Here is a 22,393-nt window from a genome sequence, read left to right on the forward strand (position 1 = left end):
GAGGATATGGGTGGTGCCAGTTAAATTCTGCTTAACCTTTCCTGACCAAGCCAAGTAGAAGTGTCTCACATAAATTTAGCTGATTTTTACCTTCTGTCCTGTGGTTAGGACAAACAGAATAATAACCCCAGGTTTTGAAGACTCTAATATAAATACTGTATAACACACATGTCCACATTCCAATAGAAATATAAAATGTACACCCAGCAAATACAGTACATGCATTTAAGTCTATTAATCATTTGCCATACTTTGTCTTCTGTATATTTACAGTGGTTTATATAATTGATGAAAGTTATCTAAGCAAAATACTGTGAATAACCAATTTCCTTGTATTCCAAACCACGTGCTATATAGTTCTGCATTCTGTAGATGTCTTGCTAATTCTGTTTTGATTTAATGAGTGTGACCAGGTGAGATTGTGTATAAAATCTGGAGAATGGTCTGTGAAGAAAAGTCATGTTCATGTATACACCTCAGGTCCACAGCTAAGCCCTACTTTAGTCCAATTAAAGAATGTCCTCAACTTAATTAACAGTTGATCCCAAGTTAGTTTCAAGAATTATCTTAAGTACACAATAATTTTAATTTTTATGCTCTGCACAGGGTTTTTGCAATGTACAGTGCATCCAGATTTTGGTGCATACCTGGAATACTTAGAATGGTTTGTGGTCTTTGAGAAAGTTTGTGCTGGGTTCCAAGTGAATCTAGGATCTTCTGCCACTTCTGCCGGGGGGAGGGGGGCGCAAAGAGTGTTTTGGCATTTTTGCATGATATTGACTCATAGCAGGCAAAGCAAAACAGTTTTGTTGAGATTTGTTTTGGATTTAGTCCTCATTTGAATTTGGAAAATCAAGCTTCACAACTGAGGAACGTGCAGTCCCATGAACTGAATTCAAAGAAAGTTCCTACGAATCTCCTAAAAGCCCAAACAAACATTTTTTACGTGAATATTTTTTATTTTACCATCAGGAATTGGGTTGCTTTGACGCAAATTTTGATAAAATATGGTACAATTTGTTGTATCCTGTAATGCAGGATATTGCTTCAGCCTGTATCTTGGTGTGGTTTAACGTGGTGGTTAAGAATGTTCTGTGTTGAAGCTGTAAGACTTCACATAAATCGTGTAAGGATGTATATCCTGCAGAGCAGTCAGGATGAAAAATGCAAACCAACAATAACTGGAGGTGGAAATAGAAACAAAATCTTTACAAAATACTAATTATGTGCCATATTGTAGTTGTCATGGTACCACAGAAATCTGAATGTAATTTAAAAACTTAGGCAGGGAATGGGGAAATCTTCTGACATACCAATGATATTTACAGACAGAAGATCCTAGCTGATGTTCAGGTTTCCTCTTAAGCAGTGAAGTAGAACACTGCTGAAAGAAAATACTCTAAATAATTTTTATTTAATCTTCAAACAATTCTGCATGATGGTTTATTGTATTTTTATTTGGAGGGTATGTGTTAGAAGACAGTTTGGATGCAGTCTACATCTCCAGAACATATTCTGCCTTGTGAGCATTAAACCAGTGTTTTCTTAAAAAAAAGGGAAAGGTTTGGAATACACTGTTAACATAAAAAGAAATGCCTCTTTTACCAGAACATCAACATTATTCTCATACATGCCATTTCATTTAGAACAGATTATATATTGTTTTCTAGACCTGGCAATCACTTCAGTTGGATATTTAGCAAACATGAAAGTGACATTTTCTGTTCTCGTTGTGTCATCATTTTTTTCAGACTGCCAAATCGTTTCTGTTGCTGCAAACTTTTGTCTAAAGACATATAAAATTTGGGTTTTCTTGTCTGCAAAGATATAGTGGAAGAAATACTGCAAATTTGCATATTTTTTGCAAATAACAGATATTTGGCATCATAATTTGTTTCTGGCAATAAACTTCTAACAAACACCTAAATAGCACTGCTTTGATAAAACTGACTAAAAGGGTTGTTCAGTGTTGGAAATACAAGGACTTTCCTCTTTTTCAGTGATTCTTTAATGAATGCTGTGCAATTGTAGAAGTATAGCATCAGAAATTGAATGAGATTTCTCAGGTGTCAGTGTGATAAATGAGTTATCATTCTGCTAATGAAGTCATTAAGAAATTGATGCCAAAACTGAAGAAAAGTAGTTGCAGGGAAGTTAGATGTGGTTTGTCCAATGTACTTTGTTACTGTGGTGCTTTTGGAGAGAAAATAATCCATGATTTGTTAAATTTGTTAAAAATGTACCAGAGATTTTGTTACGTAATTAATTTTTTTCAAGAGAGTTGGTCATTGTTCTGTTAGCCTAACATATTTGTTATTAGCTTGTTACAAGTGCGAACAGCAATTTGAAGTCCTACAAAATCTGAAATTACCCCCTCACACACACATTTCTAGGGGATGTTTTTCAGTGATTATCCTTTGCCAAGCTGAGTTTTCTGGATAGAAAAAGATATTTGAAAAAAGCTGAGTTTGTGATAAAGCATATGTTTACAATAGGAAATCCGTTTGGGAGAGGAGGGAATTTGTCCAGACTAACTTAAAGGGTTCAAAGGGTTCATGCTACATGGGGTAGTTTTGATATAATGGTTGGATGGCGTCTGGGTTGACTGATGGCTCATATGCCTGATCGTTAAGGTATTAATGCTTTCTTTGTTTAAGACATTACAAAGGGAGAATATGTCTGTCGATACAAACATTCTGACTTTAAGACTGATGGAGGGCCTTTGGCAGTACAGCCATCAACAGCAACTTTACTGAAGAGTAAATATTTTCATAGTTCTCCTGATGTTACCAAATAATGACACACAAGTGCTCCATTGCTCAGAATCATTCCTTGCTTGTCACAGTCACATTTGTGTTACTGTAGTTAATAGTAACAGCTATAAACTGGTGTTGAGGAAGTACATTTCCATCTCTCTCTATTTATGTTTGGAGTCATACCAACCAAGTAAATGTCTGTATCAGATCTTAAGATTTTATTGAAGTTCTAATTTGAAAGAAAAATATGCCTGAGGGTGAAATGCATATTTTAATTGACTGTGATTTACAGTAATTAACTTACATTAGGGACTATAAATTTATCACTTTACAGTGTTGACTAGATAAAGTTGAAAAGTATACTTTAAGGCAATGATGAAAAAGAAATGGTGCCAGAAAAATCTCCTGAAGTGCCTATAAAAGTCACAGGAGTTACTATCAAAAGTGTCTCTGCATTCTGTAAGAAGATGATCTGAATGTAATTCACGAGAAAAAGAAAAGATCATTTGGGAAAGCCTAGATAGCCTGCTACGTTTTATGCATGATAGAAGATGGGTTTTACTCTAGAGTTCTTGAGTAATGTAAAAAATACCATTTTGTGGAAAGAATCCTTTACTGAGATTAAACCCCAAAAATCAAAGGTAAAGGTTATTTCTGTAGTCCCAGCAGAATTAATTCTGTCATGACTGACATTAGAAAAAATTTTCTCTAAATTTTCCATTGCTGTCTAGGACTTTTGAAGCTTTGAGCTAATAGTTGCATCTTTGGCAAGAGTAATTTTTATAAACTCTAATGTTTAGGATTTGTTGGAAATTGCCACTTTAATTCTTGTAATTAATCCAACCTAGCTCTTGATTGCATTACAAATCATCTGGAATTAGTTGTTTGTACCTTATATTTTCTATATTCCACTTGTCATTGCAACCAGTTTTTAAATGCAAAGCTCCAACTGTGTACCAGAATGAAATATTTAAAAATAGGCTGATATATTGATTTAATTTAAACAAAAAATTCTGTTTCCTTGTTTTCCACAGGCAAGTACAAATTATCTTTTAGTTAAAATTTCTTAAATGTAACAAAAAAAACCCCACCCCAGACCCAATACACCAACAAAATCGCACAAAACCACCACAAAGCAGTGGGCCGGGGTGACGGATAACTTGCAACCAGTTTTCCATATGGTTGTATTCTTTATTTTTGTGAACAGACAAGTTTACAGCAGATACATTATGTTTATTCCCCTCCTCCTTTTTAGAAACAAGGTGGACGATGCATCTGCAAATATGTAATTTTAGAGAGAAAAACACGTGAAATTTGTTGCCCTTTTTCCCGCTTGGAAAATCGCATTAAATGACATTGAATAACTTTTTTTATTGATCAAAACTAATAAATGAGTCTTCCCCTATTTGAATCAATGCCATCCAACAGAACCATTCAGAAAGACTCTTCTGGTACAATGAAACATCTAAGTAAAAAAAAAAATGGGGGCAAGAAGCTCTTAAATCTAAAACATTTAATCACCAAAATAAAACGAATATGCTTTCAGCTTTTCCCAAAAAACCCCATAATTTTTCAGTAAAAAGGTCAGTGTCAGCTTGAAGTTTAGTTTGGTTCAGGGTAACATAAGATTGTCAAGTGAGGGCAAGAAGGTGGAGAAATAAGATTGCCACTCTTCCCTGGGCAGGGAAAGTCCTGTATTAAGGAGAAAGGTTAAAAATGGAGTAGTGATGCCTGGTTCCTGTCAATGTCCTTTCCTTATGTGTGTGTATGTGACCCAGCTGGACAATAAGAGAAGCAAGACAGTATGGTTCAAGTACCTTGAACATTCTTTTATAGTATGTTTTTATATGGAAATCAGCAGCCTGCTAGCCTGCTTTCAAGAGGACCAGAGTATAGCAGAGATAAGTAGAATCATAGGAGCTTTAAAGTTGGAAAAGACTTGCAAGATCCTGGAGTCCAACCTTTGTCACATCCAGTCATTTCCTGAACACCTCAGGAGGTGCTAGTCACCACCTCCCTGGGCAGCCCAGTCTGATGTCCAACCTGAACCTCCTCTGGTGCAACTTGATGCTTTGCTGTCTTGTCCTGTTGCTGGCTGTGCTGAAGAAGAGGCCACCTTCCGCCTGGCTAAAACCTTTTCAGGGAGTTGAAGTGTGTGGTAAGGTCTACCCTGAACCTCTTTTTCTCCAGGCTAAACAACCCCAGCTCTCTCAGTCACTTTTAACATGAGTAGGTGGACAGAAGGACACGTGGTTGTAAAGCCACTAGATTTCTGCAACTGTTTCTACTTTTTTTTATCCTTAAAAGCAGAGTTTCAAATTGATTATTTGACAATGTTAAAATGTCTAAGCACAGAAGACCAAATGTTAAGTAACTCAGACAAAAAAGGGAATTTGAAGAGGTGATCTTACCACTACTGCAAGCACTATCACAGTTCATTTAAGCGTCTGGTAATATTTTTTTTTTTCCTGCAGTTAATTTTATTTACTGAGAAGCCAGTGGATTATGGCAACAATAACAAATTGAAGACAAATTGCACCACTGTCTAGTGATCTTTGCAACTAAATTCATGTGATTCCTCACAGTGAATTCTCTGGGTAGAATAGAAGAGTGCCAATATTCTGTTGGTCTGAGAAAGAAAGGCTTAATGTGGTCTGTTGGAAACTTTTATGGATTACTGAAAATCTATTATATATCTTTATCTGATGCTTTCCCCTTCAAAAGATTATCAAAAGAAGCTACGCTAAATTGTATTTTCAATTTTTTTATCATTTGCTGTTTTTCTGGTTATTTGATATGAAGGAGCTGTAAGATTTTAATTTTTTTAACAGGCTTGGTTCTGGTGGTTGGCAATAGTAATGGTTTTCAAAAAAATAGAGCTTTCGCTATTTCTTCCGTATGACATAAAATTTATTTAAACAAAATTATGCAGAAATATGTTTGGTATGCATTATGAATTGTCTAACTACAAAGGACAGAAAGAATTCTTGTATTCTTGTCTTGTTTGGTTGTATTCTCTGAAAATTTATCAAGTTAGAACAAGCAGTTGACCTTGGTAAAAACCTTATGCTAATGGATAATCTGAACATATCTATGCATTTTATATGTTATATGTATTTTAATTAAAAAGTTTTGAGAAATAATCTTAACTGGAGCACTCATCTTATTTTTTCTGCTTATATTGGAGATCCTGAAGCTAATCTTCAGTGCACTGTCTCTGTTGTAAGCAGAGACTTACTTAGGAATCTTATTTCTTGGTGTAAATTAGTCAAGGCAGAACTGTGTTCTGCTTTGATTAGTTTGCTTCCAGCATATATCACCTCCATTTAAAGTGATTTGGATACCCTTTGAAGTACTGCAGTTGTCCCAAGAGATGTACTCTTTGTTTGATAAATTAAATAAGCTTCTGTTATCAGATATCTTTCTTTATGTAATATTTCGATGGGGACCTCTAAACTTTCTCTTTGTTAGAGTGATCTGTCTAGTTCAGGTACAAAGAGCCATTTTAGTGTAGTAGTAATTACTGAGTATGTGGTGCATACCAGGCGTTCAGATCAGTTGTCATCTAAACTGCTTAATGACAAGAGTGATACATCACAATGATTACAGAAATGTTGTTCAGCAAAGGGTCTTAACACTCAATATATAAAATCAGTGGCTCTTTTTTTTGCTTTTCTTTTTTATCTTCTAAAGAAGTTTATTGTCAGTGGAGAATTCCCTTGATATTGTGTCCTAATTGCAAGATCCTCAGACTCTTGGTATGCAGCCTTCCAGGAAAAGGGTTTACAAGAAGGATAGAGAGGGATTTTACACAAGAGCATGTAGCGTTAGGTCAAGGAGGGTAGGTTTAGATTAGGTAATAGGAAAAAAATCTTTGCTATATGGGTGGTGATTCACTGGAACGGGTTGTGTACCCCCCCAACAATGGAACTGTTCAACGCCAGCTTGGATGGGGCTTTGAGCAACCTGGTCTAGTGGAAGATGTCCCTGCCCATGGAACTGGAGGAGCTTGAAAGTCTGTTTCAACCCAAACCATTCCGTGATTCTGTGTATTGATCTGCATTATGCTAGTATGAATGTAATGGGATTTATGAGTGATTGCAAAATTCTGATGGAGTTGCTTATATATTGAAACAACACATCTGTTTCAGCATCCTTAGAGCATGACCTTCATGTTTCCTAATAGGATAGGGTTTATAGAATTAAAAATTGCATATTTATTGTTGTTTTTACTTTGATTGTCAGTCGTCAGTTCAAAACTATGATGCTTTTATTATAGTAGCACTCTGTTAGTAGCATTGTATCTAACCATAACTCCTGGCGTTTTCTGAGGGAATGAGTTACTCCTAATAATTTTGAGAAGCTCTCTGTGTATATTAAACATGTGACAATGGTATGCACCTAAATTCATCATTTTCCTTAGATCTCCTGGTCAGAAAGGTTTCTGAGAGGGTGTATCAAGACCTAATAACCAAACTAATCTTTGTTATTTGGGGGAAGTGGGGGAAACCATTTCTGGTGAGACTGCTTGTGTTTCTGAAGTTGTTGATGGTTGTTCTTGTTTTTGAGTTGCAATCATGTAGCATTTTTTGGTCATTACTAGGTAAGAGATAGCTATTGCTCACATGGTGTGCTGTTGTGAATTCTGCCAACTGGAATTGACGACGACATCATGTCACACAGATAAAGATAGGTAGATAGAGATATCATACAGAGGATGAGTTTTTCATCTTGTTACAAGATCCCAGAGAGAACCACTTTTTCCCCAAGAATTTTCAAAGTAATAATTTTTTCAGATAGATTTTTTTTTTTTTTTAGTTAATGGCAAGAGGCTTTGTCCTAATTCCTAGATTAACAATGATATGCCAGTATTTTCTCATATTTGCACAGGTAGTGAGAGATTTACATTAAAATAAGCCAGATTAAAGGAACATAAAGATTGCATAATTTATGTCTTTCATTGTCTCCTGGCTTTTTCAATGAAGTGAAGGTTTGATAAGGCCAAAAATATGATTTGGATATTTCAAAAGTAAAACAGCTTATAAATCAAATCTGTAAAAACAGTGGAAGAGTTAATGAACTTTGTTTAAGATACTTGTTGTAGGAAAAAAACCCCAAAAAAAACCCTAGCATAAATTTGAAAGCTGGGCATCCAAGTAAACATGCCAGTCCAGTTTACCACTGTCCTCTTTGTCCTCAACTGTGCATTTTGGGAGAATAGCAATTCCACAATTTGAAGCAACAGAGCTGAGTTTAAAGATAATGGTGTGTAGATCTAAACTAATGTGAGAATTTAAATAGGAAACAAACTTTAAAACAAGTGCTTTCCAGATCTAAAATATTTTAATGTGTGTCCTTCCATATTTCACAGGTTTTGGAAACACAATCTCATTAATCAGTATTTCATAGCATAATGTATTGTAACCTAATAAGAGAGAGAGTGAAAGATGAAAAGTTCCTCTCCAAGAATATCAGTGATATAAAAATGGAGTATGGGCTGAGATGCAATGAGAAGTTTCAATAACCTTGTTTTAGCATGTGTTTTATCTACTTTTTTTCCTCCAGGCTGAGTGTAACAAGATCTGATCCCTTTTCCCCATATTAAAAATTATCTTGCTGGACCTAATTGTAGTGTTCATGTATGGCGGACCTAATGCTGGATGTGACCCATTCTTCAGCAAGATGCACAACTCCTGGTGTGTTTTCTTGCCTGTAGACAGCTTTGACAACCTCTGTGAGACCCAAACAGCACCTCAGTTTTTCTAACTAACTGGCGAAAAGTCATTGAGAAAAAGAAATATGAAGTGTTAGATGATTTCATTGCTAAAAATCAAAACAACAGACTTCTGAAGCTGGCAACAAAAGAAGTCAAGCCATTCAATTCATGTAGTGCTTACAAAAGTTTCTTTCATCAGTTCCCAGAATGGATCAATGGTCATAAGAAGTCAAGCTAAATAGAAAATTAAGATGAAAATAATCTCTCAAAAATTCAGGATTGGGAATGGTGTCTACAGAAACTCATGAAGTGCATGAACTTTCATTATTCTGGATAGGATGCATTAATATTGCAAGAAACAAGCATTACTAGATGAATAACTGTAGAATTATATAGTTAGAATTTATCTTTTGAAGAAATATGCCCTTTTCCCTGCTTGTTACCCAGTCTTGAAAGACCACTGTAGCCCAGAAAAAATGTCAAGAAACCAGGTGTTAGGGAACACTGTATTGCTCCAGTTTTGAGATATGAGACAATTTGAAAGAAGAGTTGAGTAAGATAGATTCATTACTTGTCAAGAAGAAGCATACTGATCTAATTCTAATCTAATTTTAACCTAATTTTGAAAATCCTTTTGTGCAAATGAAGAACATTCAATGCAAAAAGATGCAGCCCATATGGAAATTTGGCTGCATATACAGAGGTTAAATTCTAATGGAGAAGCTAATGAAACCATCATCTATAGTTATCCTAGTATATAATTTTTTTGGTGAAGCATGCACTTTGCAGAGAGTAAGCTGCTAATCTCCAAAAGCATCTAAGGGTTAAGCAGTGTTAGAAACATTATTACTGTTGTCCCCATCCAGTGTTTTGCTTTCTTACAGGTTTTGCTTTCTTATGCTCTTTAATCATGTTACCAGTTTCATTAATATAGAAAACCCTACAACTGCTGATAACCATAGCGTTTTTATGTGAGCGGGATTTTGCTCAGAGTTTGAATTGAAAAATAAATTGAAATCTCAAAAGATAGAGGTCATCATCCTCATGCATGCAGCTGTCAGAACCTTTATTTAGTAATGCTCACTTGGCTAGATAAAAACACCCACTGCTTTTAATATTGCTCTTCTTCAGTTTGATTTTTCCATTAGATTATTTTAGGAGCACCACTCCTAAAAGGAAAATATCACCTATTCTATAACATAATTTTAAAAACACTATTTTGATTACTAAGCCATATGCATTTTTAACTTTCTTTCCATATCTGAAGACGCTACAGATGTAGAGTTTGGCAAATCTTGTTTTAAAGTTAAATGTCCATAGAATAGAATACTCCAAAAACTATATTTACATTTAATGCAGATGTGTTTGGTGGTTTGTGAATTGAACTTCAGAGGACAAAAGTACCAGAGAAACTAAAATGACAAGTGTACTTTCCAGGAAAGAATCTGTCATAGAGATTTTTCTCAGGTGAAGTTGCCATAGGCTATCAATATATGCTTACCAAGTAGGACTCAAAATGAAAAGTTCTTGTAGAGAGTTGTTTGTGCTCCTGGAGTTCCTATTAAATAAATATTTCTACATAGAACAGATAAAGTTACTGTTTCTGTTACGACTGTCAATTACAGCCCAGCTGTACAGGAATTACAAGTGTGTCTGTGACAGACTTCTAAATGAACCCTCTTTATTCACAAAGGATTTTTGCTAAATCTGATTTTTGCAACCTATTAAGCTTAAAATGTGAGAGACTAGTACTTGAATTAGATCTTCTTAAGTAACTGGAAAATAATTGCTGGCATAAATACTTAGTATTAAATAACTCTGCATAGATCTGTTTTACTATACTTGTACCAGTTCGACAAATATTGTAAAGAGATCTCATACAGTTTCCTGTAAAAGTCTTGATTTGTTTCTGTAGTCTTTTATTTGTTAGTCTTCATAGAGTCTTCAAGCTTTTACCTTAAATATCTATTATATCAGGATCCCTGCAGAGCTTGATTGCTCATATTGTGGTCAGAGTTATCAAGATGTACTTCTCTGGGATTTGTATTTTCCTTTGTCCCTTGTTTGGCTTTTATTTCTTGTGTTTTAAGTAAATTGTAATTTGTTTGGAGTAGGCAAATTTGTTTGGAGTAGGCAAACTTTTAATAAGATTTAAATGTCCATAATGCCTGTACTGTAGCTCTTCACAGCAGGTTTACTTCAGAGTACCATCTCACAAATAAAGATGATTTCCATGATTTAAAATGAAATCAATTCGTCTACTGTTTTTCATATCATACTAATTTCCTTCCCCCTTTTTCTGTTGTTCTGTCTATTACTTTGTCTGGGATGTCCAAGTATATCCTCACTTTGATATTGCTTTCATCAGTCTGTGAATTCCTATTAGAACTGAATTTCTTTAAATGGCAGAAAAAAAAATCAGATCAGTTAATATTATGAACATTATGCAACATAAATGATTTAAAGAAAGATATGATTAGAGAGAGCAGGTTTAATAAAAGAATTTCAGTTGTGATTTTTCTATCGTGTGCTCGATACAAATGTCCTTCTTAGGCACTTAATTGATTTGGAATGTATTTAAGCTTGAGTAATTTTTCTGGATTTTCATCAGGCTTGAATTCCAATCGTCTGTAGGATTTTGGCAGTTCCTTGTTTTTCATTTATCCCAGTGGTAACTTTTTGTTATTTACATATGTAGAGGTACTTTTGCTTTGGTTTTTTGTTTGTTTGTTTGTTTGGGTTTTTTTTTTTTGTTTTGTTTTTTTTTTTGTTTGGTTTTTTTTGTTTGTTTTTTAAACACAAAAGTGAGTTATAGAAGATTCCAGATAATCTATGATTGGTGTTTTGAATGCTTTTGAATTGTGTTAAATAAAACTGGATTTATATTGGTACAAGGATAATTTGTATTTCTTATTCTAAGAAATAATTTTTTCTTAGAAAACCTTTTCTTAAAAAATATACCCTTGACACTGTTCAGATGTAATACATTACTACTTCAGTAATATTTTGCTGCATTTTTTTTTCTGAGTGCTAGGTAGATATTGAGTATTTGGTTTGCCTTTTTCTTTTCTTTTATTCTGATTCTTTTCAAAAGGTCTCCGAAAGGCTTTATGAATTCTTTTTTAGCTGTAATTTTTCAGGGACACTCACAAGGAAGGTTTGTCATTTCCATTTCTGACAGCACAGGCAGATGTTGTGTGCTACTTTATGGATTCTGTGGCTTTTATCTCCTCTTTGAGATAAACAGATCGGTTAGAAATACCAAATATGCTTGAAGAATATCAGTTAGGAAGACTGCGACCACAGGAAATTCCTGGCCAAATTTGCTGATGGTCTGTGCATCTGTGGATACTACCAAGTCAGTACCCATGGATTAGTGGATTACTGGTTTGTATGTGTAACAATAAGAATTTTTTTTAATTGCTGTAAAAAGAGTGCTGAGAGACACATGGGTGATGTTTCTTGTGAGTTAGCACATACAATGTTTTCAAATACAGAAACCTCTTCTTTGGTGGTTAAGCATAAATGCCAGGATTGTAATTCATATTGTGAGCTTTCAAATATTCTAGCATTTTTGAAAACTGATGAAATCACTATTGTGTCTGAAATAAAGAAATAAGATATAGCCAGGCAAGTTCCTGAGTTAACAGCTGTAAGAATTCCGATAACTTGACTGGCACCAATTTTGCATAGTTTATGCACTATATTTGATTGCATTTGAATTCTTTCAGAACTGCCTTGATTGTCACTCCAGGATAAATTACATCATAGGCAGCTTGGAAAATGGCTGTTGCCTTAGCAATATTATTAATAAACATAAAGGCTTTCAAAATAAAAGATACCCAATCAAGTGCTTGTCTGGCTCATGCACACAACTTAGGAATTCTGTTCAAGTTTGACTGATACAATATTAGAATGATTTATTTATACTTAAGACAAATAGTATTAATTTGTGGATCTCTGAAATATACTAACTCTATAAATGTGTTAAGAAGGTGTACTAGATGACTAGACTTGCCAAATCTGATCACAAGCCCTGTCTCAAACTTCTCTCTACATACATGTGCTCTGTGTATCTTAGTAACAAAAATGTGGAAATCCTTCTCTCAGATCCGGTTGATGTTGTTTTTGACCAGCTAAACTCTGGGGGAAAGGAATCTTGCAGTCAAGTGTCAAGCTACAAACAAGGTATTCTGGATGAAGCCTTATGCCAAAGTGAGATTGAATGTATAATTATGGTTACATTCAGATATGCCATGACATTTGAGGGTCCTTTGTGGCAGTTTGTATGGAACACAAATGATGTGTACTAATATAATGTTAGCCATGCTAGTACCTCACAAGTCTGCATTTGGTCTTCAGGCTCCTGTAGTGTATTTGACTTGGTTAAAAGAAAATGCCAATCTCTACCTATTACCTAAAAGAGAAAAACAATAATGTATATATGCAAAACATGAAGCCCAGCCTTTCCCAGTGAAAAGTAAAATTGATGAATTAAGTATTTTTTCTTATCTATTTCAATTACATGAAGAACTTTGATAATTTAATAATGCCTCTTTCTGTGAGTCTTGACTGACGTCACAGTCATGCAAAGCTTGCTGGTTTACTAACATCACAGTCCTATTGAAGGTGTTCCTTTTGGTCCTCAAATATGCAGAATACTACACAGAAAGCCATTAGTGAATATTACAACTGTGGCAGTAGAAATATTCTGCAGTGTAGATTATAGACAAGAACACTTTTATTTTCAAATATCTTTCACCTCTTTAGCATGTGAAGAGTTTTTCTTATTCCTTCAATTCTCCCCTTGCACCAATAAAAATTGCTGACAAATGTGGTCTTGTTTGCAGCTGTTAATTCTTAGTTGTCAAAAATCACCTGAACAGTTTTCCAACGAGTTTTTTTGTTTGTTTGTTTGTGGGTTTTTTTCCTTTTTTTTTTTCTTTTTTTCTTTTTTTTTTTTCATTTAGAGGTAGCTGTTGTGTACTCTTTCATTAATCATAAAGGCTGCTTTGGATTCAACTGGACTTATTAGGTCAGCAGACCTTGAATTGGAGAAGATAGTTTTATGGTCTACTGAGAAACCAGTTTTACATGGAAATGAAATATAAGAACAAGGGTTGGAAAATGTTAAGGCTGTGGTATAAAGTAAAACATACCTGTGTGAGCCAAGGACAGAATACTAGCCACTTTTAATTTCCTGACTTTTGTTAGCTTGTAATTCAGTGCTTTTATTTAAGTGCTTTTGCTGCATTTTTACAACTTATTTGGAGAAACATATTGGCCAGCTTCTGAGCTACTGTATGCTGACAACAGTTAATCATGTGTTTCTTTGTCTTTTAGTGAAACTCAAGATTCTTATGTTTGTGTTGTTCTTATTTTTCATGATTTGTAGTATAATTAGGAGTGGCTGGGTTGGCTGTTTTTGGTGTTTTGTACATATTAAGTTTCATTGCCCAGAATGTGGGAATGTAGACAGCATTTACCAGCTCATTAACCTCTTTAAATTGGCTGCAGAATGGATGATTTCCTGTCACCATCACAGGTCAGTGGATGCATTGCATTCTAATGGACTCTTTAGAATATTTGAAAGGTATTAAGCTACTACAGCATTGATTGATTGATTGGCATGATTTTTCTAATTTATGTGGGTTTTGTTCTAATTTATGGATTTTTTTATGGGGGGCACATCCAGATAAGATAATAGGTTGATGTTGTTTTTCTGAAGTCAAAAAGGAAAATGCTGACTAAGAAAACCTCACTAGGTGATTCTGGTCCTCTACAAAATGTAAATATATTATATACACCCATCACATTTCCAGGACACTCAGTACAGAGAATGTTTAGATAAGGATGAAGTGCATATGACTCTCTGGTCTCACTGGTGTACTTGACTGCTAGTAAGCATCTGCCCTGGATCTGTTCTTAGGAATTTAACAAGTTCAGGAAGGTGGCCTTTAATTCTCTGTGTTAAAGATAGTGTCCCTTGCAAAAGCCATTATGTATTTAATTGAAGAAATCCATAAACGTTTTTGCTTAGTGGGCTGTAGCAGGGTTGACACCATCATTCTTTCAAATGTTACTCTTACTGAGTCATGTAAATTTGCATAGGTGGGCAATTTTGCTGTTCAGCTGAGCATTTTCAATCAAGTAGAACACATTGTGAAAAAGGGCTTAAAAATGAGAAGATTCTGTGTTTGTATTAACTACAATTGGATATCCAACTTTTCTTTTCTGAGTACTTGCCTCATAAAGAGCAAGCTTGGTGTTACCTTCTGTTAGTTTAGCAGCAAGTAGAGCTGGGTGATTCCAGGTTGTCATGTCAAAACTACTGAAGTCACTAAAGACTTGCCAAAATGAGTGCCAGCCCATCAGGAGCATTGAGAGGGCAGACACTAATACTACAGTGATTAAATATACTTTCCTGTTCTCCTGTTCATGTAGGCAGCACATCTATAGAACTGGTTTACAGGTGGCTGAATACTAAGCGAGTCATGAATTCAGCAGACCACAAAGTCCTTTATATTGCTTGTTAACTCTATCCAAGCTCTGTAAGATTGTAGTGAAAAGACATGAGAAAGCTTTGTGACTGTCTTGCAATTCATTAATTATAGATGCTGTGGATTAATCACATAGGCTCATGACAGAGTGTAATCTAAGATTCCAGAATGCATCGGGAGAAGTCAATCTGCATGTCATACTGCAAAAATGAGATAGATGTCATATATTAGATTTTATGCACTAGCCTAATAACCTTGTCACCAATAGTAGGATTTCTTCTAAGTAGGAATCCTGTCCAGGATTCTTACTTAAAGGAATGCCTTTGATTTGTTTGAGTCTCTGAATACCACAGTACAGGTCACAGACTCAAAACTAACTTTTAATTATGCTGTTCAAGGTTCTTAGTGAAAAGAAACTTACTTGCTTTTACTGAGTGTAATTTGTTTAACTGGAAGTGACTACTAAGCTGGTCTTTTCATAAATATTTACTGCTTGACACTATGCTGAAATCAAAGTCCCTGTTCATCACAGCACTGACACTCTTGTGCTCATAACTTAAAGTTAATTGATATGATAAATGGGTACTGAATAATTGTAGCTTTGTGTTGCAACCATGATGTTCTCTGCTATTGGCATATTATGAGAATAATTGTGATTCCAAGAAATGTCTAGTTGGATACATATTCTTTTCCTGGCCTTGATGTATCATCAGCATAATATTATATACTACATATTATGCTTTTATTTACATCTCCATTCTGTTCTTGATTTTGAATGTCACAGCCAGGAACTTCTAGTTTTCATTTTTTAAAGCAACAACTGAATTTAACTGTTCTGTCAAGTACTGTCCATACATTGTTGCTATTGAAATTAGATTTCTCTGTCTACCTCAAAGTTAGAACAAGTTTGTTTTTTCAACTTTTGCTTGTACAAGTTGCAGTTGGATGTTCACCACACTCATTAACCCCAAAACTATATTTTATGTATCAACATAGTTTGAAAATTTTCAGTCCATGATTTGTCCATATTCTCAGTCCATGTATTTTTAATATGCTATATCATATTGCACTTTACCTGATTTTATTTAATTTCCTTTTCTCCAATGCAGGGTTGGGAAGAAACTGTGGATGCTGCAGTCTCTTACTTGTTAAGAACTTGTTTGTCAAAGAGCTCCAAGGAGCAGGCCCTGAATCTCAGCAGCCAGTTGTCCATGCCCAAAGATACCAGCAGACTAAAGAAGAACATCACCCTCTTCTGTGATAGATTGGCCAAAGGTGGTCGCCTTTCATTAAGTACAGACTCAGCCACTCAGCAAGCTGCTGTCATGCCAGGTAAGACATGAAGTTCATGAATGTTCATAATCCAAAATATTTTTTGCATATTAAAACCAAACATTTTGCACATTTTATCTTTTTGCAGTTTTGTTTTTCATTGATTGTGGAAACCAAACACTGTTTGTGTTCCTGACACAAATGAATGACTTAGGTAATAAGATAATTTGAAGTCTGAGGTTTTTTATGATTTTATTCAACCCTTACTATTGCTCTTACACAGTATGCACAGTAATACAGCAAATAAAACACAGATGGTCATTGTTATGCTGAAAATTCTTATCGCTTATTTCTTTGCATGTTTCAGTTGGATGTGTGCATATGTATGTTTCTAGTGTGATAGGAAAAGGAGGAGTGAAAAGTCCTGCTTTCTTGATAAAAAATTAATATATTTTTATTAGTGGCTTTATGGCATATGCATATCACAAATCATGAAATAGTGGTAACACTAAATAAAAGATCTCCAGCTTTAAAAAGTATTAATTGAATGGGTGATATCTCACAGAAAGCATGAAATCGGAGATGAAACTAATTTAAGTATGTGTTGAGTAGTATTTCCCATATAGAATAAGAATGTGGGTACAATTTCACAGTACACAATGATTTACATGAATGTCATGGAATTACTATTTTTAAAGAAAATTTTATTCATGTCCTTTTCTATATTCTACTTTTTAGTCATAGTGGGAGCAAAGTTATACTTTTTCTGTAGAGTCTGAAGTTTACTATCTTTGTACTGTTGCAAGATATTTTCTTCTTGCTGTTTTCCTCCAGTGAAAGAGATAGATAGACAGACTCTTAGTAAACGTCAGATACTCCTGGTGACTTGGAAACAGGTATTTTTTTCCCCATCTTTCTGCGCCAAATCTGGATTGGCTGTTCATTCAACTTCATACTCTCCTAAACCACAGTATCACTACTGTCTTTGACCTCAATGCCTTCCATCTACAGCTGTCTTCACATCTGTAAGGAAAAATTTGTATTTTGTATTTACATCATGCTTAAAATAGGGAGTTTATTTTGTTGGCTTCATGGATATTGTTTTTGATAAGGATTGGAGTTATGTTAGGACAGTATCTTGATTATCAGTATTTTGCTTTCTTACATTGCAAAGAAAAATTAAATTCTTGTTTAATATAATATGAATGACCTATACAATGTTTCAGTAACTCAAAAGTCCTTGTTATGTGCAGCCCTTCTTTACATGTGCCACTATAAATGATCTGGTAAAACAGCTGCAGACTATGAAGTGGCAGAAATTCTAGAAACATATATTAATTTACTTTAGTATTACACTGTTGCCATATCTGGAACCAGACTCATAATCATGTGAAGTGAGGAAGTGAGGCAGAGTAAGTGTCATATTGGCTTTGCAAATTTCTGTTCGTATTTCTTTACAAGACTAAAGTATGTGTGAAGGGCATTTCATTTGTTGAACTATGATTATATAACCATTGTTTTTCCTTCTAAGAATTTTTAAAAGGTGTGAATAGCTCTAGTTCAACTTTTTCCACCTAAGCTAATAAGGTGAATTGATATAATAAGGATATTCACTTCTTCCTATTCAGTTGACTAGTGTTATTGAGTTCAGGGAACTATGCAATTAGATTATGATTCTGTTATGAAAAGAGTAAAATTTGTAAATGTTGTAAACAAATTAGAAGAAATATCGCTCTTGATAGACTTTGCATTTACTCATTAACTGTTGAAAGAATATAACTTTTGAAAAAGATTGAAAGTAAAAAATGTTATCTTAATTAATGAGAAGCTCATTAGAGAGAAATACTTCTGTCAAATGCTCAGAATAACATAGTATGTAAATTACCCTTCAGCAGAATGTGCTGTGCGATTTGAAACTCTGTGTGTTTGTCTTTGAACAGATTGAGAAAACTTGAAACTTCTTTTTGAGAATAAAGGTTTTACTGACACTTTTTAAACATGTTTGTCTTGTCGCCTGTTCAGGTTTTCTCTGGCCGTCTCTACCTTGGCAAGTAATGTGGTCTGTTAGAAGCAGATCTGCAGGCAGGAGTTGAGGCTGGCAACATGACTTGTATCATATCTGTCTTTCAGAACTAGCTTTGTGCCTGTACTGGTTCTTCATTAGCAGTTGGAGTGCTCTAGGTACATTCCTGGAATTCATTTGCCTGGTTAGATTTACCTAAAAGAAATTAATTCCTGTGCTCAAGATCACTCCTCAGTGTGAAAATAGTGTTGTTAGTGGGGATAATAAAAAAAAATTTAGTCACTGTTGAGTCCAGCTATAAAAGCACCTGTTGTGTCTACACATGGAAGAAGTGGAGAATGTTGCCTTATAAAGGGAAACCAGTATACAGAATAACTGTGCTGTTGAGTCAAGAGCTCTTTGATAATGCCTGGAAAATAGAGGCACTCCTTTTCCCGGCCCTTAAAGGAGAAAACAGGAATAGCTAGAAAATAAGGTAGAACCATATGTGGAGTGGGAGACTGAGAATTGTATTTGTGTCTGAGGATTTATGGTTCAATACTGGATGGTAATGTAGGGGAAAGTTCTTCAGGATGTTTAAGCTCTAAGCCAAGCCAAAGATGGTCCCATAATTATTCAGTAGCGTAACCAGCATTAGCTTGAGGATTTTGTTGAATGCAACTTTTTCTTATGCCCATTCTTTTTCTTAGTGATGAAACCCCCTTTTTCCATAGCAACCAACTTCAAAAATTTTAAAGTGCCTAGGACCTTTCTAGTAGCACTGTAATAGTAGGCCCAATTTCTAGAAGTTGTCTCTAATACTTTCAGGATAGTGTACTCTGAAATCTGGAGAAATTGCCTGAAGCCACATTGAAAAGCTGATGATTATCTTGAAGTGTGCAACTATTTGAAAGATGGCTTCAAAAGTAGTTGTTAGTATTTGTAGTTATTCCAAGAGTGTATGTTAGAGGTAGACTGTGGCCTCTCCTGTGTTTGGTTTGTTCACTATTTTTCTATAATAGCCTCAGTGGTGGAATATGGGCATGAATGTTAAAATTGTGGTTTTGCAACAAGTTTGCAGTAGTTTGAGGCATATTGAGAGAGCAGTAATTCTGATCTTGATAAATTAGAGGAAAGGTCTAAAATTATTAAGACAGTTTTCAGTTGAGACAAGTGCCAAGGATTCTAGCAAGTAAGAATCTGACAAACTAAAATTTGAGGAATAGTTCCATGAGCACTATTGCCATAGGATAGGCTCATGCGGTTACATTGGACCATCAACTGAATAAAAGACAGCAATATGTTTCCACTAAAGGTGAATTATTTCTTTCTATTCTTCATGAGTAGGATGCACAGGGGAGTACAATTTAAGGAAAACCTGGACAAATTGAATGGAGTTCTGTTTTGTTTCTTCTGAGGGAAAAATAAAGAGAAATGTCTCAGGGGAGACATGATAGTTTTCCAGTATGTAAGATGTTCTTATATGGGTGATTAAAATTTAATCAGAATCATTGGCTAAATATGATTATAACTGTAAACCACATCAGGCTATATCATGTACTGTGTTGCCTTTGGCAATGCATAAATGGCTGGATGAGAGGAATGGTGAGGGGTTAAGGGAGTGGTGCCAACCCAAAGTGTGGGTCAGTGCCAGGGAAGTGCTTGGAAAGGTGCTGTAGACCACCCACATTGTCATGTATTGAGTTTAATGGGTGTGAGAATTTATAGCATAAATCCTGATGACCTGCAGTGAGTTAATTCTGTAGCTTTTAATGGTCTCTTATAATATCTCTGTGTTGTGCAGGATTGCTTTTAAAACCTTGATGAGTATTAAATGTGGGTGTTTGAAGACTTGTTCAGATGTCAGTCTGATTGGAGCTCTGTTTACAGTATTGCTTCACCCATATTTTGGGAGGCTCAGTTACTCTTTGACTAGAATGTGATCCTGCTTTTCCTATAAAAGGTCCTGATGTGATATGCAAATAGTGGCTGCATGAGTTCAAGGCTTTGTTCAAGGAAGGATTTTTAAATTTAAATTAAGAGTTCATTTTTCTATAGACCATCCTTTTTCTTCTGCCTTGTTTTTTTCACTCGACTTCAGTATTTTTGCTCTCTTGGCTTCATTAGGAGACCATTTTGCTATGCTTTAGCATGATTTACTCACATAGTTGAATATAACTGGAGCAGTAGAGAAAATATTATTTAACTGGAAAGTCAATTACTGGTCTCTGAAATCTGTGAAATGCCCAAGACTGTCATCTTTGCAGATGGCTGAATCCTTAGAACAGAGATTATGAGAAAAAGGATGAATATTTTGCATCCAGGAAATAGACTTGCAAATAGTTTTGTGTAAGTGTAATATTTGAAAGTTTTGTAAAGTTAGAGCTAGAAGACAAGATGACAGTCCATCTACTTTTCCCCTTTGTGTTGCAATGGGATTAAGGGATTCAGAACATCAGTGACCAAGTTTATCTGAACTCTTAAACACTGAACGATGTCTTGATAGCTGTTATAGTAGCTTAGTGTACTTGTTGGAAGGTTTTCCCAATTTTTTGGTATACATGGTTTTCCCTGTAAATCAGAGTGTTTTATTGTGAACAGTGAAAGAGGAGCTGGCAATTAATGATGCTCTTTAATTGTTTAAAACTTTGGAATGTTTTAAGTACATTCCTCCAGTTACTTTTATATGAATTGTGACAAAATGCTAGCATTCTTTTTATGAATGATTTTCAATCTCACTCCTTGTTTTCTGAAACAGAATACTTTTCCTTTAGTCTGTGCAGGAAGTATATTGTACTGTACTCCATCTGAACTTCAAGACCCTTTTCTACAAATTTGTTGCATAACCAGATGTTTCCCATTTTGTATTTATACAGAATCAGCATGGTACTGTTTACTTGACTAGATACTTTGTTTTCATAGTTTTTTTAATTTATCAAGTTGATTATAATTTTACTTTATATAATAATGTTTCTTCATTTAGATTATGAATGGTTAAATGCAAACTTTAAAGACAATGTTTTTACCACATTAAGTATATATATGCACCCAGAATCTATATTCATACTTTAGAAGATAAATTTTTTAAGGGTTTCTTTTCTTTGCATGAGCTTATAAAAAACTGTTTTCAAAATCTTGTGGTGGTATTTGTGAGTGAATACTGCCCCTTTGAAAGCTGTTTTCTTCACTGGAAAACTGGGATGAAACAGAATGTGTCATATATCCTTAAGGAACTCTCTGTTTACATGCTATTAAACTTGGGGAGAATGTTAGTACTAATTGGAAAAACATGTGGATTTGAGATCCTGGGGGAGTAATATTAATTTATATATGAGAATTAGACATAAATATTGCTGTAAGTTCTTAGTACACTGAGTATATCTGAAGAAAGACTAGTAATAGTTTGAGCTGAAGAAATAGCATTTTTGTAGTTGCAAATTCCTTACACCCTTAATTAAGAATTCTTCACTGATCATTAGCCGATGGGAGCATTCAGTATAAATCAAATATTCTCCAACTTTAACAGACTTAAATTCAGAATGTCTTGAAAAATGTAGTGGTGTTCATTTGTACTCACACAGGTTCCAGTCTGTGTTTGTAATGTTATCTTGGTAGCAATTACAGTAACTTTTTTTTTCCCCTGGAGAAGTTAGAACCATGTAGTTGGAATTTCAAGTAGCCTGAAGGCAGCACAGATACAGAAGCTGGCCCTGAGGCCCAGACAATGCTTTTGAACCATCAGCAGATACTTATAAAAATCACGTGAGGCTGACAAAGCATGGCTTAAGATCTTTTACTGTAGCTAAACTATTGTGAGCTTGAGACCATGATGCATTGTCAGTTTTGTGTCGCCCCTCATGGTGGTGCAAAGTGTATAAAAATATACATTGTTTTTCACAAATGTGATGCAAGTCCAGTGTTGTTTATTTCTGCGGAAGATTATAGTCCATAATGAAGTGTGATTCTCACTTAAGATATTTACCTTATATTTTCTGCAGGAATAAAATACAGAACTACTTTCTTGTTTTCCATTTAGTAACCCTTAAAATAATGTTTTTAGATATTTTTTCTTATTTTAGTGTCAATATATTCGGTATTTGTAAAGCTTTTTAGAGCGGCCTATTAAATCTATGTAAGGAAGTGTATT

The 22,393-nt window shown here is 34.8% G+C and overlaps 1 protein-coding gene across 2 annotated transcripts in view; it reads left to right on the plus strand.

Moving 5' to 3' along the window:
- The window catches only part of BBS9 (Bardet-Biedl syndrome 9), a 283,155-nt gene that overhangs the window by 124,876 nt on the left and 135,886 nt on the right, over positions 1–22,393 (plus strand). For both annotated transcript variants that reach the window (XM_066321634.1, XM_066321643.1), the window contains one exon: positions 16,082–16,304. In XM_066321634.1, coding sequence (XP_066177731.1) covers positions 16,082–16,304 — 223 coding nt within the window. The remainder of the gene's footprint in view (positions 1–16,081; positions 16,305–22,393) is intronic.

This window comes from Sylvia atricapilla, chromosome 1 (genome assembly GCF_009819655.1).
Source record: "Sylvia atricapilla isolate bSylAtr1 chromosome 1, bSylAtr1.pri, whole genome shotgun sequence".
NCBI classification, from domain to species: Eukaryota; Metazoa; Chordata; class Aves; order Passeriformes; family Sylviidae; genus Sylvia; species Sylvia atricapilla.